We start from the raw sequence: 25,217 nt of genomic DNA, 5'->3' as shown, positions 1-25,217 counted from the left end.
GTTGGACATAGTCCCTGTCACACAGCAGGACTCACAGCCTCAATCCCCATTTTACAGATGAGATCATTGAGTCACATAGAAGTGAAGTGACATGCCCAAGATCACAGAGCAGGCAAATGGCAGAGCCAGGATTAGAACCCATGACCTTCTGACTCCCAAGCTTGAGCTCTAGCCACTATGCCATGCAGCACATTTGTAATCTAATCAAACACAACTTATGCCAATCACACCCCCATCACCTCTCTGGGCCACGGCTTCATCTGTCAATGTGGATATAATATATCACTCTCGGCTTCAAAGCTGTCCATCACCTCACCCCCTCCTACCTCACCTCCCTTCTCTCCTTCTCCAGCCCAGCCTGCACCCTCACCCTCTGCTCCTCTGACGCTAACCTCCTCACTGTACCTCGTTCTCACCTGTCCTGCCATCGACCCCCTGCCCATTTCCTCCCCCTGGCCTGGAATGCCCTCCCTCCACACATCTGCCAAGCTAACTCTCTTCCTCCCTTCAAAGCCCTACTGAGAGCTCACCTCCTCCAGGAGGCCTTCTCAGACCGAGCCCCCTTTTTCCTCTCCTCCCCATCCCCTTGCCCTACCTCCTTCCCCTCCCCACAGCACCTGCATATATGTTTGTACAGATTTATTACTCTATTTTACTTGTACATATTTACTATTCTATTTATTTTCTTAATGATGTGCATCTAGTTTTATTTCTATTTATTCTCATGACTTGACACCTGTCCACATGTTTTGTTTTGTTGTCTGTCTCCCCCTTCTAGACTTTGAGCCCACTGTTGGGTAGGGACCATCTCTACATGTTGCCAACGTATACTTCCCAAGCGCTTAGTACAATCAATCAATCAATCAATCATATTTATTGAGCGCTTACTGTGTGCAGAGCACTGTACTAAGTGCTTGGGAAGTACAAGTTGGCAACATAAATTGTACAGAGTATTACTGTGTACAAGTTGTACTGTGTACAGTGCTCTGTACACAGTAAGCGCTCAATAAATACGACTGAATGAATGAATGAATGAATAGAGATTAGATACAATCTCATAACCTTGCACTTAGCATATAGAAACTCTTTATTATAGTAATAGTAATGATAACAATAACAATAATAATGATATCACCATCATCAGCAGCATAACACATATCCTCGGGCAAAGATACTGAAGTTGGACAGGCAAAGACAAACATGATCACAAACCAGAGTTTGGGTATCAGAAAATGCTTTCATCATTAGAATAATTTGCACAAAACACAAGTGCATTTTATAAAAAATTCACCCCTTTTGACAGCATATTTTGTTATGTAATACTTTGCAGAGGTGTTCTTTTGGTTTTTCAAGCTATGCATTTCAAAGTGAATAGCCACAGATCCAGGGATCCAAAAATCTGATTTTTTTAAACAATGGATTAATTATACCTGAGAAGAGAGAGAGTGGAAAGAAACATATGTGGATTTCAAAGCCCTCTAACTCTTTATGCTAAATGAAACCCAGTCTTAGAATAAGTGAGCAGGGAAAGCTGAATTATTTTCAACTAAAATCATACCAAAGTGTTTTCTCTGAACTTCCTTGCCTCCCATCTGTGTTGGAACTTCAGGATACTCTTTCATGCTTAGAATGCACTTAGAATATTCTGTCAAATGCCTTCTGTGTTTCACAATCCTTCTGATTTTCACTCTTCTGAGGACTTGTTCTCCTTTTATCATCACCTTCTGCAGTTCTCAATGAAAAATGTAGCAAGTCTCAGTCTGCCTCCATTGCTAGGTTTTATGGAATTGGTGAAAACAGGCCCCTACTCTGCAGGACCTAGCTAGCTTACTATTTTCATCATCACCCTGTCACTCTGTGTTAGCCAAAGGAACTACTTGCATTGCCATACAAGGTTATTCTTCGTTCTCAGACAATCAATTCAGATAAACGGCAAAGGTCTTCTCCCCATGTTTATACTCTCTAGCTGTTACTATTAAATTATGGGTCAGCATTACTGATCTGACTTCTGTGGTAGTGAATGAATGCCAAGGAGATTTCCAGACATGTCTCTGTCTCTTTGAGAGGTCAATTAGAATTTTCCAGTTAGATTAGTTACAAAAATGCTTTAGAAATAATGATGTTTCCAATACTCTTGTGGGAGAGTAAGGGGATTTTCAGTTTGCTAGGGAAACCACCTGAAATGTTATCTGTCAGCGGATCTAATTATAGCCCTGAGAGTAATTAGCCTGGATGGTCAGATGAGGTCTTTCACAATTTAAAAAAGTACCCACAACTCATATTGTCTGAATGTAGTGGCAGCACGGCTTAGCGGAAGGATCATGGGCTTGAGAGTCAGAGGTCGTGGTTTCTAATCCCAGATCCACCACTGATCAGCTGTCTGACTTTGGGCAAGTCACTTCATTCATTCATTCATTCATTCATTCAATCATATTTATTGAGTGATTACTGTGTGCAGAACACTGTACTAAGCGCTTGGGAAGTATAAGTCGGCAACATATTGAGACAGTCCCTACCCAACAACGGGCTCACAGTCTAGAAGAGGGAGACAGACGACAAAACATGTAGACAGGTGCCAAAATCGTCAGAACAAATAGAATTAAAGCCATAGGCACATCATTAACAAAATAAATAAAATAGTAAATATGCATAAGTAAAATAAATAGAGTAATAAATCTGTACAAATATATACAAGTGCTGTGGGGAGGGGAAGGAGGTAGGGCGGATGGGATGGGGAAGAGGGCTCAGTCTGGGAAGCCTCCTGGAGGTGGTGAGCTCTCAGGGCTTTGAAGGGAAGAAGAGACCTAGCTTGGCGGACATGTGGAGGGAGGGCATTCCAGGCCAGGGGAAGGACGTGGGCCGGGGGTCGATGGCGGGACAGGCAAGAATGAGGCCCAGGTTAGCGGCAGAGGAGCAGAGGGTGTGGGCTGGGCTGTAGGAGAGAAGGAAGGTGAGGTAGGAGGGGGCGAGGTGAGGGAGAGCCTTGAAGCCAAGAGTGAGGAGTTTTTGCTTGATGCGTAGGTTGACTGGCAGCCACTGGAGATTTTTGAGGAGGGGAGTAACATGCCCAGAGTGTTTCTGCACAAAGATAATCCAGGCAGCAGAGTGAAGTATAGACTGAAATGGGGAGAGACAGGAGGATAGTAGATCAGAGAGGAAGCTGATGCAGTAATCCAGTTGGGATAGGATGAGAGATTGAACCAGCAAGGTAGCGGTTTGGATGGAGAGGAAAGAGCAGTTCTTGGCAGTGTTGTGGAGGTGAGACTGGCAGGTTTTGGTGATGGACTGGACGTGTGGGGTGAACGAGAGAGCGGAGTCGAGAATGACACCAAGGTTGTGGGCTTGTGAGATGGGAAGGATGGTAGTGCCTTCTACAGTGATGGGAATGTCAGGGAGATGGCGGGGTTTGGGAGGGAAGATAAGGAGTTCAGTCTTGGACATATTGAGTTTTATATGGTGGGCAGACATCCAGATGGAGATGTCCTGAAGGCAGGAGGAGAAATGAGGCTGGAGAGAGGGTGAGAGAGCAGGGGCAGAGATGTAGATTTGGGTGTCATCAGCGTAGAGATGAGAGTTGAAGCTGTGGGAGCAAATGAGTTCACCAAGGGAGTGAGTGTAAGTAGAGAATGGAAGGAGACCCTTGAGGAACCCCTACAGTGAGGGGATGGGAGAGGGAGGAGGAGCCCACAAAGGAGACTGAGAATGAACAGCCAGAGAGATAAGAGTCTGTGAAGCCAAGGTTGGATAGCGTGTTGAGGAGAAGGGGGTGGTCCACAGTGTTGAAGGCAGCTGAGAGGTCAAGGAAGATTAGAATAGAATAGGAGCTGTTGGATTTGGCAAGCAGGAGGTCATTGGTGACCATTGAGAGGGCAGTTTCGGTGGAGTGTAGGGGACGGAAGCCAGATTGGAGGGGGTCAAGGAGAGAGTTGGCATTGAGGAATTCGAGGCACCGGATGTAGACAACTCATTCTAGGAGTTCACTTCTCCGTGCCTCATTTACCTCATCCGTAAAATGGGGATTAAGACTGTCAGCCCCATGTGGGACAACCTAATTACCTTGTATCTACCCCAGTGCTTAGAACAGTGCTTGGCACATAGTAAGTGCTTAACAAATGCCAGCATTATTAGTAGCGGTAGTAGTACATCCTATGCTCTCCTGTAATTTCATTTTAGTGGAAATAGTAATAGAATTTATTAAGTGCTCACTATGTGCAGAGTATGCCAGGCATGTATGTGATTGATGGAATTATCAAACGGTTATGAAGCTAATTTCCTACTCACATGTTTAAACACTGGTATACAAAGAGGGCTTGAAAAATATGTTTTTAAATTTATTTTTAATTCGCAAAATAGAAGTTTTAAAAATGGATATATCCATGAGATTCTAAACCCTGTGAGAAGATGAAAGTGGCATTGCCTAATGGAAAGACCACAGGAGTACTTATTCATTCATTTTTTCAATCATTCATTCATTCATTCATTCAATTCAACCATATTTATTGAGCACTTACTCTGTGCAGAGCACTGTACTAAGCACTTGGAAATCATAATAGAGTAATAAAGAGAGACAGTCCCTGCCCACAACGGGCTCACAATCTAGAGAAGGGGAAGAAAGGCATCAGTACAAGTAAACAGGCACCAATACAAATAAATAGAACTATAGCTATAAACATGTATACACAATTGCTGTGGGGCTGGGAGAGGGGAGAAGAGCAAACGAAGCGAGTCAGGGTGTTGTGGAACAGAGTGAGAGCAGAGCAAAAGTGGGCCTTAGACTGGGAAAGCCTCTTGAAGGAAGTGCTCCTTCAGTAGGGCTTTAAAATGGGGGGAGAGTCATTGACTGGCAAATTTGAGGGAGGGAGGGCTTTTCATCATCATCATCAATCGTATTTATTGAGCGCTTACTATGTGCAGAGCACTGTACTAAGCGCTTGGGAAGTACAAATTGGCAACATATAGAGACAGTCCCTACCCAACAATGGGCTCACAGTCTAAAAGGGGGGACAGAGAACAAAACCAAACATACTAACAAAATAAAATAAATAGACTAGATATGTACAAGTAAAATAAATAAATAAATAGAGTAATAAATATGTACAAACATATATACATATATACAGGTGCTGTGGGGAAGGGAAGGAAGTAAGATGGGGGATGGAGAGGGGGACAAGGGGGAGAGGAAGGAAGGGGCTCAGTCTGGGAAGGCCTCCTGGAGGAGGTGAGCTCTCAGCAGGGCTTTTCAGAGTATGAGATAGGAGACTTGGGTTTTAAGCCCAGATCCACCACTTGCCCTTGGGCAAGTTACAATTTCTCTTTGCTTCAGTTTCCTCATCTAAAAAAAGGGAGTTGAATACTTCCCATTCTCCTCCTTACTTGGATTGTGAGCCCAGGTGGGATGGGGGCAATGTTTCATCTGATTATCCTGTGTCTACTACAGTATTTTGGAACATTGTTTCAAAACTACTGAACTTGTTAACAAACACTTATCTTCCTCCATTTCTATTTTGCCAAATGTTTAGAAAAGTTCCTAGCACTCAGTAGGCACTCAGGAAATTACATTAATTGGCCTTTAACAGCAATTTAGTGTTGTGCACAAATGGGCAAAATCTATATAGAATAATCGGCTCAGTGGAAGGAGCACGGGCTTGGGAGTCAGAGGTCTTGGGTTCTAATCCCAGCTCCGCCACTTGTCTGCTGTGTGACCTTGGGCAAGTCATTTCACACATAGTAAGTGCTTTACTTTTACATTATCTATTCTATTGATTTTATTTTGTTAGTATGTTTGGTTTTGTTCTCTGTCTCCCCCTTCTAGACTGTGAGCCCACTGTTGGGTAGGGACTGTCTCTACGTGTTGCCGATTTATACTTCCCAAGCGCTTAGTACAGTGCTCTGCATACAGTAAGCGCTCAATAAACACAATTGATTGATTGATTGATTAACAAATGCCATCATTATTATTACTCTGGGCCTCAGTTACCTCATATGTAATACGGGGATTACGACTGTGAGCCCCATATGGGACAACCTGATCACCTTGTTTCCCCCCTGCGCTTAGAATAGTGCTTTGCACATAGTAGGTGCTTAACAAATACGAATATAATTATTATCATTATTATTATATTCCCGAAAATACTTTCCAGAACCTGAAGTATGGATGGCATGAAGAGGGAAACATGGCACACCAGGATGAGGGGAAATCTATTGAAAATCATAGTTGCCAGTTCAAAATAAATTTATATAAACAGTTATTCACACAACAGTAAGTAAGCATATGGAATTTTTTACCACAGCAAGTTTTAAACACAGAAAATATCACAGTTCAAAGCGGTTCTGGGTGAATTCTTGGTTGAGAGGATTAAAATGAGTTACGAAGCAAAAAGTAGGAATGTAACAGGGAAAAATTAAGAGATGTTAGATGATGCATTTTTAACATTAAAATTCATGTGAAGAAAAAAGACTTAGTGAGGGGCCTTCAATTACCCTGTTGTCAGGGTCAAAGGCACCACACTAGTCTGGAGAGCTGTAGAAACTTTTGGTCTGATTCAGTGATGGCCTTTTTATATTCTTACATTCTGAAAAGTTTAAATAGCCACAAACCTACTACTGAAATGTTACTGACAACTTTCTGTTTTTTCCCTAAATCATTTAGAGTTAAAATGACTTAGAAAGAAGGAACTAAAAAGAAATGTTCAAATCAAAAAGCCAGGAGAAGCCTCAATAAATTATCCAGTATAGGCCCCTGTCTCCGGGTTGGTGAAAAGATGACATCAAGAATATAAGGTTGTGGCCTTAGAGAAGCAACATGGCATGGTGGATAGAGCACAGGCTTGGGAGTCAGAAGGGCATGGGTTCTAATCTTGGCTCCTACACTTATGCGCTGTGTGACCTTGGGCTAGTCACTTCACTTCTCTGGGCCCCAGTTCCCTCATCTGTAAAATGGGGATTGAGACTGTGAGCCCCATGTGGGACAGGGGCTGTATGCAACCTGGTTTGCTTTTATCTACCCCAGAACTTAGTACAGTGCTTGTCACACAGTGAGTGCTTAACAAATACCACAATTATTACTCTTTAAATTTCAGAGGATGGATGACCCAGTTAGTAGAGCATGAGCTTGGTCGTCAGAAGGACTGGGTTCTAACTCCAGCTCCACTACTTGTCTGCTGTGTGACCTTGGGCAAGTCACTTCACTTCTTGGGGACTCAGTTACCTCATTTGTAAAATGAGTATTAAGACTCTGAGCCCCATATTTTTATCTACTCCAGCGCTTAAATCATTGCCTGGTGCATAGTAATTGCTTAACAAATATCACAAAAAAGAAAAAAAAAAACTTCACAGCTTCCCTAATTGATTTCAGTGTTTTATTCTGAGACTGAAGAAGACCTTCATTGTACAGTGTTCTGCAAACAGTAAGCATTCAATGAATATACTATTTACTGATGGATTGCATTGAACCAAATCCTCTCTTGCTTTAATTTAAGCTCAGTATGAAAATGTTTCCCAACACAGCAGAATTTTAATATAATAATAATAATAATAATAATAATGGCCGCATTTATTAAGCGCTTACTATGTGCAAAGCACTGTTCTAAGCACTGGGGAGGTTACAGGGTGATCAGGTTGTCCAACGGTTTACCTCACCCTCAGCTTCACAGACCTTATGTATATAGCCATAATTTATTTTAATATGTGTCTCCCTTTCTAGACTGTTAGCTCCTTGTGGGCAGGGAACATGTCTACCATCTGTGTTGTACTGTACTCTCTCAAGCACTTAGTACAGCATAAGACATTTCCTCTTACCTCCAGGACATTTCCACCCAGGTCCTTGCTGAGGCCAGGAAGCTAATCTGACTTTATGGACAGAGATATAGTCATTTTAGGAGAATTCTTCTAGACTGATCATCTTAGAGGAGGCTTTACAGAGCAATTATTCCCCTTCTTTAATCTACTAAGGCTCAGGTTTGGCATTCCTTGGGAAAACTGGGTGGGAAGGAGGAAAGAAGCAGGGCGGATCAGGATCCTGCTGGGGTTTTTCACAGTAATTCGCAAAGAAGCAGGAGAAAAGGAGAGGGGAAAACTCTCCTAGTTGCTCCCTAGATGGGTCCAAGGTCCAGCCATTCCCCACTCATGCCTCCCCTGGGACCACCCCACTTACCCCCAATTTCCCAGGTGAAAGAAGACTAGGTCCTGACTGTACTCCTCCTCTACATCTCCCGGCCCTGGCTCCCCTCGCCCCAAGGAAGAAACCACAGCTTGTCACAGGTATTTGCAGAGAAGCGGAGAAAAGTTGCCAGGGGCTGGAGAATATTCTGGCTTTCCTGCCTGCTTGGTTGTAGTTTATTATCAGACTTCTAAAGGTATTGTAACTCTGCCAAACTTGAAAAAGAAGAAAAATGGCTCACTCTCCTTGCAACCCATACTCCAGGGATCCCAGCTCGACTGCTGTCCCTCTGTCTCCCACAGTTTCTGATACCCCTTTTACCAGAATTTTTTGCCTGGTAGTCAGGAAATGCAAAGCAGAGTTTCTGCTGTCCAAACAAGCAAGATACAGTGGGTGCTGAATTCCCACTGTACCCACCCTCTCGAGGGACTTTAATAGGCTGATTTGCCCATCATTCAGATTCTGCCTGGGGGAAAAAATCAGAAGTGAAGGAGGCTAGGTGAGTAGTGTTTTAATTGGAAGAGTCCAAAAACCAAAGGTTCTCCAGTAGTCATTCATTCATTTGTATTTATTGAATGCTTACTGTGTGCAGAGCACTGTACTAAGCACTTGGGAAGTACAAGTCGGCAACATATAGAGACGGTCCCTACCCAACAACAGGCTCACAGTCTAGAAGGGTGAGACAGACAACAAAACAAAACGTGTAGACAGGAATCAAAATCGCCAGAACAAATAGAATTATAGCTATATGCGCATCATTAACAAACTAAATAGAATAGTAAATATGTACAAGTAAAATAAATAGAGTAATAAATCTGTACAAAAATTTACAAGTGCTGTGGGGAGTGGAAGGAGGTAGGGCAGGGGGGATGGGGAGGAGGAGAGGAAAAAGGGGGCTCAGTCTGGGAAGGCCTCCTGGAGGAGGTGAGCTCTCAGTAGGGCTTTGAAGGGAGAAAGAGAGCTAGTTTAGCGGATGTGTGGAGGGAGGGCATTCCAGGGCAGGGGAAGGGCTTGGGCTGGGGGTCGACAGCGGGACAGGCGAGAACGAGGCACAGTGAGGAGGTTAGCGGCAGAGGAACAGAGGGTGTGAGCTGGGCTGGAGAAGGAGAGAAGGGAGGTGAGGTAGGAGGGAGCGAGGTGATGGAAGCCAAGAATGAGGAGTTTTTGCTTGGTTCATTGGTGGAGAGGCAGCCACTTTTTTCTTGTTGAGGGAATTGTTGATTAGAAAGCTCCAAACCTGCTGAGAACCCCCTACTGGCACCTTAAATTCATCATGGCTACTTTTCATTGTCTCTCCTAAGCTCACCTCTCCTAACTTTGCAACTGTAGTCTGCAGTATCAATCAATTGGTTGTATTTCATTCATCCATTCAATTATAGTTATTGAGCGCTTTTTGTGTGCAAGGCACTCTACTAAGCACTTGGAAGAGCACAATATAACAGAGTTGGTAAACATGTTCCCTTCCCAAATGAGGTGATAGTCTAGAGGGACAGGCAGACAATAATATTAACAAATACTTTATGGATATTTACATAAGTGTGGGCAATTTGGAAAGTAACAAGCTTGCTAGCATTTTAACTTCTCACTATCTTTTAGCCAGTCAATCGTATTTATTGAGCACTTACTCTGTACAGAGCACTGTACTAAGCACTTGGGAGAGCACAGTACACAGACCTATTCTCTGCCCACGAGTTTACAGTCTGGATGGGGAGACAGATATTAACATTAATAAATAAAATTACATATATGATAGTGCTCTGCACACAGTAAGTGCTCAGTAAATACAATTGAATGAATGAATGAATCAGTGCTGTGGGGCTGAGGGGAGGGATGGATAAAGGGAACAAGTCAAGGAGATGCAGAAGGGATTGGAAGAGGAAAGAAGGGCTTGTCTCATTTAGGGAAGGCATGTCCTCATTTGGGAAGCCTTCAGTGAGATGCTAAATCCTGCTAATTCCCTTTCCCTTATATATTTCATACCTGTCCCTTCCTACCCACCCAAATGATCACTATCCTGGTACAAGCTCTTATCTTCTTCTGACTAGAGTAATGCATTGGCATTGCAATATTCACTCTTCCTAAGCAAACCTTTCAACATTTCCTCATTCTGCTCCTCTCTGGGTCCTTGCTTGCTCTTCCTTCTACCTGGAACTTCCACAACCACACATAGAAGCAGCATGGCTCAGTGGAAAGAGCACGGAATTTGAAGTCAGAGGTCATGGGTTCAAATCCCTGCTCTGCCAATTGTCAGCTGTGTGACTTTGGGCAAGTCACTTAACTTCTCCGGGCCTCAGTTCCCTCATCTGTAAAATGAGGATTAAATCTGTGCGCCCCACGAGGGACAACCTGATCACCTTGTAACCTCCCCAGCGCTTAGAACAGTGCTTTGCACATAGTAAGCGCTTAATGAATGCCATCATCATTATTATTATTATTACTTAACTTCTCTGTGCCTCGGTTACCTCATCTGTAATATAGGGATTAAGACTGTGAGCCCCCTGTGGGACAACCTGGTCACCTTGTAACCTCCCCAGCGCTTATAACAGTGTTTTGCACATAGTAAGCACTTAATAAATGCCATCATTATTATTATCAGTGCTTAGAACAGTGCTTTGCACATAGTAAGCGCTTAATAAATGCTATTATTATAATTTCCAAATCCTCCTAAACTACCACTTCATCTGGGAAGTGTTTCCTGATTGAGTCCCTTGTTCCTAGATTATATAATCCTAGTCTGCCTCATAATTTATATTTGCAGCCATCTGTGGTATTTATATGCATAGAGTTTGCATTTCTATTTAGTTATTTATTTCTATTTATTTACTTTCAATCAATCAATCAATCATATTTATTGAGCGCTTACTGTGTGCAGAGCACTGTACTAAGCACTTGGGAAGTACAAGTTGGCAACATATAGAGACAGTCCCTACCCAACAGTGGGCTCACAGTCTAAAAGTCTACTTATCCATCTTTCCCTACTCCATTTACTTGCTATCTGTAAACAATGTATGTCTACCTTTCTCCCACACTCAACTGTGAGCTCCTCCAGGGCAGGGATCTTGTCTTCTACTTCCATTCATTCATTCAGTCATATTTATTGAGTGCTTACTGTGTGCAGAGCACTGTACTAAGTGCTTGGGAAGTACAAGTTGGTAACACATAGTGACGGTCTCTGCCCAAAAGCGGGCTCACAATCTAGAATAATAATAATAATAATAATAATAATAATAATAATAATAATGGCATTTGTTAAGTTCTTACTATGTGCAAAGCACTATTCTAAGCACTGGGGAGGATACAAGGTGATCAGTTTGTCCCACATGGGGCTTACAGTCTTCATCCCCATTTTACAGATGAGGTAACTGAGGCCCAGAGAAGTTAAGTGACTTGCCCAAATTCACACAGCTGACATTTGCCAGAGCCAGGATTTGAACCCATGGCTTCTGACTCCCAAGCTCATGCTCTTTCCACTGAGCCACACTGCTTCCACTGTGGTATCCTGAGTGCTCAATACACGGCTGGGCACAGTACATTCATTCATTCAATCGTATTTATTGAGCGCTTACTGTGTGCAGAGCACTGTACTAAGCCCTTGGGAAGTACAAGTTGGCAACATATAGAGATGGTCCCTACCCAACAGTGGGCTCACAGTCTAGAAGGGGGAGATAGACAACAAAACAAAACGTATTTACAAAATAAAATAAATAGAATAGTAACTATGTACAAGTAAAATAAATAGAGTTATAAATCTGTACAAACATATATGCAGGTGCTGTGGGGAGGGGAAGGAGATAGGGCAGGGGATGGGGAGGGGGAGGAGGGGGAGAGGAAGGAGGGGGCTCAGTCTGGGGATACAGGTCCCTGAGTCATAACTCATTTTTCAAGAACCCCTGCATTAAAGGATAATGTTTCGGCCAAAGTGCAAATGGTCATTATGGACACACATGAAAATACAAAATATCATACACACAGGGAGCCCATTTTCCTCCTCTTTAGCTCTAGATAGAGCTGTGGCTGGAAAAAAATGTGTGTGGGAGTAATCAGGGAAGAAGACTATTAGGATGATGATCACAAGGCTATTGTCCTTTTGACAGGAGAATGAGCTGGACCGGAAAATGAAGTTTGCTTTGCTCCCCAAACCTACGCACTGACCCCTCACATATAAGGGGTCCCTTTAGTGCTTTCCAACTCTGACTACACTGCTGAAAACTGGCCCATTAAAATGCTCATAAGGCTCATTGGACATCAACCAGTTCCCAGAAAGAAACAGATGAGTCATGTGTAAATGAAGAAGAAACAGAAAGATTAAGGTTCCCTTGGAAATAGACACCGGTTTAAAGTTTAACAAGAATAATGGTTTGGTCCTTTTTTTTCCCTGAGGACTGTGTATGTTAAAGATATTTTGATGTTTCCCTGAACTCAAAAAGCCTGCAGATATTCTGTTCCCTATATTAGAGATATACGGCCATTGACTAATTGTCAGCATTTTACCCATTTGACATTATTAATGTTACCAAACTGTGCTTATCTGGAAACACAAGGAATAAATCAGATTGTCCCCCATGGGGCTTACAGTCTTCATCCCCATGCCATAGGTGGCCATAGGTGGAAGGTACAAATCTAAAAGGCATGTTACCGTGGATATGAAAGTCTAATTATATACTTGTTTTATCCTTTAGATACAAGTGTCACAAAAAGTGTGAAAAAGCTATTAGTAGACATGTATCAAACTATTTTTTATTGTTTTTTTCCTTTTTAAAAATTTGATAAGATAGTAAAATAATTACTTTCTCTTCAAAGTATGAATTCTGTAAAAAGGAAGTCAAGTTCGACCAAAGATTTATACATTTCATTAATCTCTGACATTTTTCAAAATTAAATCTGGAGTTGAGTTCACATATAAAATTCCAAAAAAAAAATCGTTATCAAAATGAAATCTCCTACTGGTGTATATCAGATAATCCTAATTGTAGGTGTTAATTCTAGGGGAGGACAAGGGGCAATATTTCTATTCCCCTCCCTCCTCCACCTCCTCTCCCCTCCTTCCTCGTGGAATCAGATAAAGGGTTTGGTGGTGAGATGGACCAGATTGAGGTAAAGTGAGTAGGTTGGCAATAGAGGAGTGAAGTGAGTAGGCTGGGTTGAAATAGGAAATCGGTGAGGTGAGATAGGAGGGGACAAGGTGATTATGTGCTATAAAGCCAGTGGTAAGGAGTTCCTGTTTTGATATGGAGATGGACTGGGGGCAAAGCCTCTGCAGTTTTCAGGCAGATGGGTTGCTCCACTCCTTAGGACTGGATAGGAAAGGGAGCTTGAAGTGGAAATCAGCAAAATGACAACTGTGCATCCAGCTAGACCCCGCCCAGGGGTCCTTCTTGGTAGTCTGGGCCCCGGAGTTAGGGAAGAAACATCCCCACAGCCCAGATGGGAAGAGACTGGGCCAGGACTGGGAGTTTTCCCTGGGGAGCTGTAACAAGTGGGGGTTCTCCCACCCAAAGCTAGAGTGGCAAGGAACAATCACTTTCACCTCTAATTGCAGCTGGAGCAAATTTGCCCAGGGGCCTGGTTGTAGGGGAGGGAATGGTCCAGTCTGATCCAGGGGAATCTCTCTCACAGTGGAGTCCAATGGGGCCTTGTCTTCTGTCAATCAATCAACTGATCAATCAGTTGTATTTATGAGAACTTACTAGTGTGCAGAATACTCTACTGAGCGCTTGGGAGATCACAATATAACAAGGGTTAGGGGATACGTTCCCTACCCACAAGGATCTTACCAGTCTGGTCCGGGGGTGGGGGGGGCAGATATCAATATAAATTAATACATTACAGATATGTAGATAAGCATTGTGAAGCTGGCAAAACAATCCAAATTGTTTGTTTTTTTTTAATGGCATTTATTAAGTGCTTACTATGTACAAAACGCTGTTCCAAATGCAAGGGTGATGCAGAAAGAAGACAGAGTAAAGAAAATGAGGGTTTAGTCAGGGAATGCCTCTTGGAGGAGATGGGATTTCAGTATGGCTTTGAAGGTGGGGAGAGTAATGGAATGGGGTATATAGTAATAATAATAATAATGATGATGGCATTTATTAAGCACTTACTATGTGCAAAGCACTGTTCTAAGTGCTGTATATGGTAGGGGGAGGGAGTTCCAGACCAGAGCGAGGATCAGGGAAAGGGTTCCTTGGTGAGGTAGACAATATCGAGGTACAGTGAGTATGTTGGCAAATGAGGGGTGAAGTGAGTAGGCTGGGCTGTAGTGAGAAATCAGTGAGGTTAGATAGGAGGGGACAAGGTGATTAAGTGCTTCAAAGCCAATGGTAATGAGTTCCTGTTTTGATATGGAGATGGATGGTCAACTATGGTGAGCCCACAACAATCAATCAATCAATCATATTTATTGAGCACTTATGCCTTAATAATAATAATAATAATAGCATTTGTTAAGCACTTAATATGTGCCAAGCACTGTTCTAAGCACTGGGGGGATACAAGGTGATCAGGTTGTGCCACGAGGGGCTCACAGTCTTAATCTCCATTTTACAGATGAGGTAACTGAGGCACAGAGAAGTTAAGTGACTTGCCCAAGGTCACACAGCAGACATGTGGCAGAGACGGGATTAGAACCCAGGTCTTCTGACTCCCGATCCCATGCTCTTTCCACTGAGCCAGGCTTGTGATCCTGTGAACAACAACAATAAGGAAAAGCCTGGCAAGGCACTGAGGCGCTCTATTTGAGGCAGGTGATTGCTGGCCTGTGAGGGTGGAATAGGGAGGGAGCCCCCCTTTTCGTCTCCTCCTCCCCATCACCCCCCTGCCCTACCTCCTTCCATCCCCCACAGCACTTGTATATATTTGTACAGATTTATTACTCTATTTATTTTACTTGTACATATTTACTACTCTATTTATTTTGTTAATGATGTGCATATAGCTATAATTCTATGTATTCTGACGGTTTTGACTCCTGTCTACATGTTTTGCTTTGTTGTCTGTCTCCCCCTTCTAGACTGTGAGACCATTGTTGGATAGGGACTTTCTCTACATGTTGTCGACTTGTACTTCCCAAGTATTTAGTACAGTGCTCTGCACACAGTAAGTGCTCAATAAATACGATTGAATGAATGAATGAATGAGGGAGGTGTGGCTTTCCCTGTTCTACCCAGTAACAGGCCTGGGCCAATCAATTATTGCTATGTAGAGCCTCAGCTGTGATGCCTAAGGCAGATAAAAGGCGGTTGCTTTGAATCATGAGGGGGCATCTGGAGGTAGCATGCAGAAGGATGTAGAGCAGCACTGGAAGCAAAAAGAAGAAGCATTGGCAGAAAGGGCTCCTTTGACCACAGACTGGTATTGGGCCCTTGGTGAAGTGAGTGAGAGTGTGTGAATGTGTCACTCTTTGAACGTTAGTAAGATTAAGTAAAAGCTTTGGTGATCAGAGGTGTGGTTTGAACTCTACTATGTGTCACTGAAGTTCCCCAAGTCTAGGAAGGTTCTGGCTAGTACAAACCAGGGGCTGAGGACACACAAGGTGATTAAGTGCTTTAAAGTCAATGGTAAAGAGTTTCTGTTTTGATATGGAGATGGATGGTCGACCACTGGAGGGTTTTGAGGCACTGGGAGACATAGATTGAACATTACTTTGTAAAAAAGATTTGGACAGAAGAGTTAACTAAGGACTGGAGTAGGGGGAGACAGGAGGCAGTGAGGTTGGTAAAGAGGCTGATGCAGTAATCAAGTAGAGATAGGATAAGTGCTTCCTTTAATATGGTAACAGTTTGGGTGAATGGGAAAGGATAGATTTTAGTGAAGTTTTGAAGGTTGAACTGACAAGATTTGGTGACAATTTGGATATGTGGGTTGAATGAGAGAGATGAATCGAGAATACCGCCAAGTTTATGGGCATGTGAGATAATGAAGGTATTAAGTGCTTACTATGTGCAAAGCACTGTTCTAAGTGTTGGGGAGGTTACAAGGTGATCAGGTTGTCCCACGGGGGGCTCACAGTCTTCATCTCCATTTTACAGATGAGGTAACTGAGGCACAGAGAAGTGAAGTGACTTGCCCAAAGTCATACAGCTGACCAGTGGCGGAGCCAGGATAGGGAGGATGGTGCTGTCTATAGTGGTATTTGTTTAACTGTGGTATTTAAGTGCTTATTCTATGGGCCAGGCACTGTACTAAGCACTGGGGTAGGTACCAGGTAATTGGGTTGTACACAGTCCCTGTCCCACATTGAGCTCATAGTCTGATGGGAAAGACATGGAGACAACAGGGTTTCCATGGGAAGCTAAGGAGTTCTGCTTTGAATGTGTTTAAGTTCAAAGTGGTGGTGGGACAATCAAGAAGAGATATCCTGAAAGCAGGAGGAAATGCAAGGCTGCACAAAAGGAGAGTGATCAGAACTGGAGATGTGGATTTGGAATCATCCCCATAGAGATGGGGGTTGAAACCATGTGAGTGAATTAGTTCTCTAAGGAGACCGAGAACTGAGCCTTGAGGGACTCCCTCGGTGGGTGGGAGGCAGAGGAGCCTGTAAAAAAGTATGAGACAGAACAACAGGAGGAGATCAGGAGAGAACAGTGAAGCCAAGGTTGGTTAACATTACCAGGAGAAAGGCATGGTTCACAATGTCAAAGGCCACTGAGAGGTTGAGGAGGAGGCTGTTGGATTTGGCAAGAAGGAGATCATTGCTAACCTTTGCGAGGGCAGTTTCCATGGAATGAAGTGGCCAGATCGGAAGGGGTCATGGAAAGAACTGGAGGAGAGGAAACGGAGGCAGCAGGTGTAGACAGTTCGCTCAAGGAGTTTGGAGAGGAGTGCTAGAGGTATATGGGGTGATAACTGAAGGGAGCCATGGGGTCAAGGGAGGGTTTTTAAGATATGTGATAAATGTGCGTATTTAAAAACAGTGGGAAAGAAACCATTGGAAAGTGAACAGTTGAAGATGGTGGTCACAGATGGAAGAAAGGAGGGGGTGAGTATTTCAATAAGATGCAAGGGATGGGGTCACAGGTGCAGGTGGAAAGGGTAGATTGAGAGGAAGTGGGAGATCATTTAAGATGCTGCTGGGAATGATGGGAGAGATGAAGAAGGGGCAGGAGGAGGGAGGGGCTGGAGAGGTGCAGAAGAGATTTTTAGAGAGATCCCACCTAATGGTTTCCTTTTTTATCAATGAAGCTTGTGGACAAGTCATTAGGGGCCAGATGGGGGTAGGGGGTGGGAGGGCAGGGGTTCTGAGGAGGTAATTAAATCTCTGAAACAACTGGCAAGGGCAGTGGACATTGGAATAAATGAGGATGGACAAATCATATTGCCAGCAGAGGAGAAGGCAGAATTAAAGTAGTCAACAATGAAGTTGAGATGGACAAAGTCAGTCTCTTATCTGGATTTCCACCAGCAGCATTCTGCAGCTCATGCACAGGAGTGAATGAAGTGTACTTTGGAGGTGATCTAGGGCTGTTTGTTAGTCATACTGTGGCTAGTGTCTAGTTTCACCTGCCAACCTTGAGAGAGGTATCCTTTTCACCTAACCTCCTCTTATCTATGGAGCAATGAAATCTTTGCCTTTCATTGTCCCTGGACTAGGTTCTTGTCTTTAAATATAGCTCCCTCTCCCCTCGCCCCCCCCTCTCCCCTTTCCCCTCTCCCCTCTCCCCCACCACCAAGTAAGGAAAATTTCTTTTATAGGATTCCCCTGTAGACTTTAAGCTCATTGTGAGAAGGGAACATATATACTAACTCTGTTATAGTGTACTCTCCCAAGTGCTTAGTAGAGTGCTCTGCACATAGTAAGTACTCAAATTTGATTGATAGGACAATCAATAGAGAGGAGAGAATTGATAAGTTACAGTTGCCTTTTAAAAATCTATATGCGGAGCTTTTAAAATGGAAAAAGGGGAAATATTGCAGGTAGGGAGATGAGGAAGAGGATATCTGAGTAGACCCAGAGGGCAGCATGGCCTAGATGGAGAAGCATGGGACTGGGAATAAGAGAGTAGTAATAAAATTTACTGAGCACCCATTCATTTCAGTTTGCACTGTGCTGAGTGCTTGAGGAGTGCAGATTAACTGACACGTATACTACCCCTTTAGAGCCTATTTACAGCAAGAGTGATCAAAAGAGATTCATCAGGCAAATATACATGATTGAAAAGGAGAATGTAAATTGATAATGATAGCATTTGTTAAGCGCTTACTATGTGCCAAGCATTGTTCTAAGTGCTGGGGAGAGGATACAAGGTAATTAGGTTGTCCCATGTGGGGCTCACAGTCTTAATCCCCATTTTATAGATGAGTTAACCGAGGCACAAAGAAGTTTAGTGCCTTGCCCAAGTCACACAGCTGACAAGTGGCAGAGCCAAGATTAGAACCCGTGACCTGACTCCCAAGCCTGGGCTCTTTCCACTGAGTCACACTGCTTCTTTAAATTCAAGTATTGAGTTGATGGAAAGTATGATATGGTTCAGGTTGAGGCAAAATTGAAAAGGGAGAGTTTGCTGTAGGAAGTGGGATTCGAAGGGGATTTAAGGATGGGGAGAGACTGTGAGCTCCACATGGGAGAGGGACTGTGTCCAACCCTATTTGCTTGTTTCTACCCCAGTGCCAAGTATAGTGCCTGACACAAAGTAAGTACTCAACAAATACCATAATTATTATCATTACTATTATTAAGTGGGGATGGAGTTCCTGGTAAAACAGTGTGAGTATTAAGAGAACAATACTCTAATCCACTTCAGCTACTGGACTGCTATGTGACCTCTGACAGCAACGTTTTTTTTTTAATGACATTTATTTAGGCTTACTATGTGCAAAGCACTGTTCTAAGTGCTGGGGAAGTTACAAGGTGATCAGGTTGTCTCACGGGGGGCTCACAGTCTTAATCCCCATTTTACAGATGAGGTAACTAAGGCACAGAGCAGTTTAGTGACTTGCCCAAAGTCACACAGCTGACAAGTGGTAGAGCTGCGATTTGAACCCATGACCTCTGACTCCAAAGCCAGTGCTCTTTCCACTGAGCCATGCTGCTTCTCGTGCCTCAGTTTTCTCATGTGTAAAATGGGGATTAAAAACTTGTGACCCCTCTCTCCTTCTTAAACTGTGCCAGGGACTGTGAGTGGCCTGATTATTTTGTATCTGCCCCTGTGCTTAGCAGATACAAAGTAAGCTTAATAAATACCATCATTATTATTTGGAGGTGAATGAGAATGGTTAGCAAGGTGATAGTTGCTAGGATGCAGACCAGACATAGAGCTATGACATTTTGAAGGAAGAACTGGTAGGGCATAAAGAAAGACTGAACTTGGAAGGAAATAAAAAGAGAATTATTCAGTGACGATACCAAGTTGCAGGTTTATGGAACAAAGAAATTGGTAATGTTGATTTCTCCTTCCCTCTCAATAATAGTGGCATTTGATAAGCACTTACTATGTACTAGACACTGTACTAAACGCTGGGGTGGGATACAAGATAATTGGGTTGGGCACAGTCCTTGTTCCACATAAGGCTCACAGTTTCAAACTCCACTTTACAGATGAGGTAACTGAGGCCCAAAGAAGAGATTTGCCCATAGTCTCACAGCAGGTACCAGACAGAGCTGGGATTAGAGCTCACATCCTTAGGACTCTTAGGCCCATGCTCTATCCACTAGGCTATGATGATTTCCTCTTTCAAACTCTGTATTCGGCCAGTTGCCAAATACTGTCAGTTTTTCCTTCACAACATTTTCAGGGTCTGTCCCTTCCGGTCATCATGCCTGGCCAAGCACTAGCCATTCCAAGGCTTAACTCCTGCAAAAACCTCATTCCAGACCTCCCTTCCTCTAGGCAACCCCCTCTTCAATCCATTCCTCACTCAGCTGCCTGTATCATTTCGCTAAAATGTTGTTCTGCACACATATCCCCAGTAAAAACCCTCAACGAGTTAACTCATTCCTCCCTTCAACAAGTATAAACACCGATTATAAGATATCAAGCATTCAATCAGCTCTCCTCATCCTGATTATCCATTTTCTCCTTTCACCACACCCCAGTAGTAACAGTAATATTATTAGCAGCAGCATTTATTGAACATCCAGTTTGTGCAGTGCAATTTGTTAGGCTCTTGAAGTACTGAATAAAAACAATGATACGGCCCTTGCCAATTGTCTTTCTTAGTCTGTAAGCATCTTTTATGTTTACAAATAGAGTGGTAAAAATAGAGCATGGGCCTGGGCGTCAGAAGGTTATGGGTTCTAATCCCAGCTCTGCCACTTGTCTGCTGTGTGGATTTGGGCATATCACTTCATTTCCCCATGCCTCAGTTACCTCAACTGTAAAATGGAGATTGAGACTCTGAGCTCCACGTAATACAGTCTCTGGCACGTACTAAGTGCTTAACAAATACCAAATTATTATCATTATTATCCCTCTAGACCGTGAGCTCATTGTGAGCAGGAAATGTCACTCATTATTGCTAAGCACTTAGTACTGTGCTCAGCACACAGCAAGTGCTTAATAAGTACGATTGACTGAATGAATAATACAGTGGTATGCACAGAGTAGGTGCTCAATAAATAGGAGTAATTGACAGTGTTGGGGATGTTAGGATTCACGGGCTTGGGAGTCAGAGGTCATGGGTTCGAATCCTGGCTCTGCCGCTTGTCAGCTGTGTGACTTTGGGCAAGTCACTTATCTTCTCTGTGCCTCAGTTACCACATCTGTAAAATGGGGATTAATATTGTGAGCCCCACATGGGACAACCTGATCACCTTGTATCTTCCCCAGTGCTTAGAACAGCACTTAACAAATACCAAAATTATTATTAGTATCATTATTATTATTATTATTTGAAGAGGGTATAAAGATTTCCATTTCATTTACATTGTTTAGATGCCAGCATATCACCCAGAAGTTGAGATTGCAAAGTCATGAAAAAAATTCCCAGACGGTAGAGCAGGTGAGCGGGCAGGACTGGAGATGTGGACTTAGGCATCAGTGAAATAGAGAAATAAGTTGAAATCTTAGAGTGGATTATCTCTCCCAAAGACAGGACATAAAGTGAAAAGAGTAGAAGACTGCCTAGAGATTAAGCTCCTTGAGAGCAAGGATCCTGTTTGTCAACTCTATTGTACTCTCCCAAGGGCTCAGTACAGTGCCCTGCACACAATAACAACTCAATAAATTCCACTGATCCATTTACTGGGGAAAGATAGCTAGAAAAGGGCTATGAGAAGGAACCTATTCCCTCTCACTTCTGCATTGCCCTTACACTTGGATTTTTACTGTTTATTCACCCTCAGCCCCATAGCACTTAGGTACATATCCTTAGTTCATTTTAATAGCTGTCTTTCCTTCTAGGATGTAAGCTCGTTGTGGGTAGGCAACGTGTCTACCACCTTTCATTCATTCATTCAATGGTATTTCTTGAGAACTTACTGTGTGCAGAGCATTGTACTAAGCACTTGGGAAGCACAAGTAGGCAACATATAGAGACGGTCCCTTTCCAACAATGGGCTCACAAACACCTCTGTTACATTGTACTCTTCCAAGTGCTTACCAAGCACTTAGTATAGTGCTCTGCACACAGTAAGTGCTCAAATACGATTGAATGAATAAATGGTCAGTACAATGCTTTGCACATACAAGTGCTCAATAAATATGATTGACTGATTTGTGAGCTAGAACTAAAACCAGAAGAGTTCTGCATCTCTAAAGTCAATGCCCCCCAATCATCAGAGCTCTTTTCTTGGGCTCTCTCTGTCTTTCTGAAATTATCTTCCTAATTAATTAATCGATTGCTTTGCCTTCCAGGAAGTTGTCTCCCTAGTTTGCCTCCACACTCAAAATTAAGAGAAAACATCTTCAGTGGTTAACCAGGCATCTGTTAAAAAAACAAATAAACAAAAAACCCCTACTGTTTAAATTTGGATATAGATTTGGTATCCGGATTACTTTTACTTATCTTCATAATACACAAATACCACTGACACCTAAAGTACGCAGTTGCCGTTTTATGAAACAGCTGTTTTGGGGGTTTAAAATGATGCATTATACTTTGGAACTAATGAAAACAGATGATCACCTTAAGGGAGCACGTCGTGTTTCATCATAGTCAATAAATACAGCTACATTTAAAATAATATGATTTATGGGAAAATCAGCTGATCGAGAATATCTATCAATCTATCCTCAGAAAGAGTTCATGCAAAATTAAACATTTGTCTCTTTTTCTGAACTCATTTGGATGCCCAGACAAATGACATAAACAAATGGATCTTACCCGGTTTTTGCAAAACTTGCCCAGTATCTCATAATGGATCTACTTAGAATTTCCTCTGCTTTAGTATAATTAACTCTTCTTTCCAGGGGTAATCCAAATACAAACTCGATTTCATAGCCATGCATAACTCCCATCCATTCTGGCCAAGCCAACTTTGAGGATCGATGATCAAAGTAGTAGAAAAAGACATTGTTGCCAAAATCTGAGAACCTTTTGCTGAACTCCATCACAGGACATATGATGTTGTAATCGCCAATGATGTCACCCATGGCGACCCGGTAATTTTCTGGTTTCTGCTCATCCACCCAATCTGTGTAGTGGAAGAAAACCGACTCCAATCCAAGTTCACTTACTCCCGGGAAAGACAGTTTTAAACCTTCTTGAAATTCTTTTTTACTTATCATACTTTCATTATCTTTGCTGAAACCAGGTGCCCCATATACCAGAAATGCTGTCCCTTCATCTTTGTTCACGCCCACTAGAATCTGCGTCTGCTTAAAATGTCCCCTCTGGATCAGTATGTCTGGCATCTCAGTGAGAAAATCACCATCCACTGTTGGAGAAAAGTACATTTTTAGCAAAGAATCATATTCCAGAACCAAGACTTCATTTTCAAGGATTTCCTGAGGGTGTTTATCTTGAAGACATTTGATCAGTTGAGTCTCATTGTCGCTGGAGCAATGGAGAAATTTGGCTAAAGTCAATGTCCTGTTCTTCGCCTCGGCGGGAGATATTGCAGCCCAGGGGGCATTAGACGATCCACTTTGTAGAATGGCTCTGGTGAAGAGTGGATGACTTTTTGGAGAAAGAATATGGAAGTTGACGGAAGCTGCCCCAGCACTCTCTCCAAAGAGAGTTACACTTTTCGGGTTGCCACCAAAGGCTGCTATATTTTCCTGGACCCACTTTAGTGCTAACTGCTGATCAAACAATCCTACATTCCCAGGGGCATCAGGATTTCCTGGTAAAGCCAAGTATCCCAGGGCACCTACTCTGTAGTTCATTGAAACTACAATGACTCTTTCAACCCGAGCCAAAAACTTGCCATCATACACATGTAAAGACGACGTTCCAGACTGAAAGCCACCCCCATAGATCCATACCATGACAGTAGCGTTTTTGGGTTTGGGGGAAGGAATCCACACATTAAGGTACAAACAGTCTTCACTAAGATTAGTATTTGGATTCCACATTTCTGATCCAGGAAATCCAGGGAAACTTTGGTCTACATTCTGATAGCAAGAATTGGAATAATTTGTGGCATCCCAAGTATCGGACCATCTGTTTCGGGGTTGTGGTTTTTTGAATCGAAGTCTACCAAGAGGTGGCTCTCCATAAGGAATTCCAAGAAATGCTTTTACGGTACCACCGAGGACTGGCAAGGGCATCCCTATGACTTTGCCTTTCTTTGTTGTAATGACAAAGTCCTCTTCCATGAATGACTTACTGACCAACATACAGGATAGAAGAAACCACGTAAGAAATTGGCAGGGCACACTAGTTCCAGTGCTCCACATTCTGAATCCTGAAATACAATAAATAAGGAAGTTTAGCAGCAAGCAGTTAGTAGGATTGGTCCCTACTGTGAAATCGATTCTTAAGCTGAGGTTTTATTATTTATCCCAAATTACTGAAAATGAAGTTTCCACCAACCTGAATGTCCAACCCTCGAGACCCCATTCTGAAATGGAAAGGGGAGCTAGCTCAATTGTTCAGTTTCTAAGGAAAATAGTAATGCCTGCTTGCTTACACTTCTCCAGGAAGTAGGAGGGTTATATCATTCTGGTCAAGTAATGCAGGGCAATTTTGAGACTCTCCCAAATGCCCTGACTCTAACATGGATTCCCATCCATGAGTTGAGTCAATGAAATGATGTAATATAACACTAATAATACTTGTGGCATTTGTTAAGTGCGTAATATTTGCCAAGCACTGAAATAAAGGCTGGGGTAGATACAAGATAATCAAGTCCCAGATGGGGCAGTCTAAGTAGGAGGGAGGACAGATATTGAATCTCTGTTTTGCAGTTGAAGTGAGGCACGGAGAAGTTTTAATGACTTTCCTAAGGTCACACAAATGGCAAATGGTAGAGCCAGGATTAGAAATCAGATCCTCTGACACTCAGGCCCATTCTCTTTCTACTAGGCCATGTCACTTCTCAATGAATCCCAAATCAGGAAAAAGCTGCCTGCAGGTAAAACTGTTTCCAAGCTTGTGCGGTAGATGGAGTTGATGATTTCTATAGATCTGATTCATTTGGAGATTCATGATTCCTGAATGAGAAATTGCCCTGATTCATTTAGATATTGCTCATAAAGACAAAGCGCCTCTGCTGGGAATATTTTGTTTCACTTCTGTGATAGTTACAGGATTGGGAGATTGAAAGGAATCTAAAGTGGCCATATCCTAAGTAATGAAAACTAGCTAGCTTAATATAGACAAAATTTAAGAACTGATACATACACAAGAAATATCAGATCCTAAAAGTAGTAGAAGCAAAATTGACCAAGATTCTAGATCTGGGTGGGTCTGACTGCTGTGTTCCTGGACTGTTCTTTTCCTCACTATCCTGTGTGGTGTAGTCTTGGCAGGCCACTAAACCACAGAGGATAGAGAAAGAAAAACTGCAAAGCCCACAGTATGGGTTTGTAGAAATCTTACTGGGGTTTAAAGGAAGGGCCTTAAACAACCTGTTGGAACTGTGCAAGAGCCGTGCCCTAACCCCATACACACCGCACCTTTTCCTTTTCATCCCTGGGGTTGTGCAAACTTTGGACTTTGCTGACCACTCTTCTGGAAC

General features: G+C 42.8%; 1 protein-coding gene across 1 annotated transcript in view; it reads right to left on the bottom strand.

Moving 5' to 3' along the window:
- The window catches only part of BCHE (butyrylcholinesterase), a 105,723-nt gene that overhangs the window by 72,566 nt on the left and 7,940 nt on the right, over positions 1-25,217 (bottom strand). Inside the window, exon 2 of the mRNA XM_038749856.1 lies at positions 22,418-23,942. Within this exon, the coding sequence (XP_038605784.1) occupies positions 22,418-23,934 (1,517 nt within the window). The 5' untranslated portion in view covers positions 23,935-23,942. The remainder of the gene's footprint in view (positions 1-22,417; positions 23,943-25,217) is intronic.

Source organism: Tachyglossus aculeatus, chromosome 1 (genome assembly GCF_015852505.1).
Source record: "Tachyglossus aculeatus isolate mTacAcu1 chromosome 1, mTacAcu1.pri, whole genome shotgun sequence".
NCBI classification, from domain to species: domain Eukaryota; kingdom Metazoa; phylum Chordata; class Mammalia; order Monotremata; family Tachyglossidae; genus Tachyglossus; species Tachyglossus aculeatus.
Note: the sequence above shows the minus strand (reverse complement) of the source record. Positions and strands in the feature narration are given on the sequence as shown.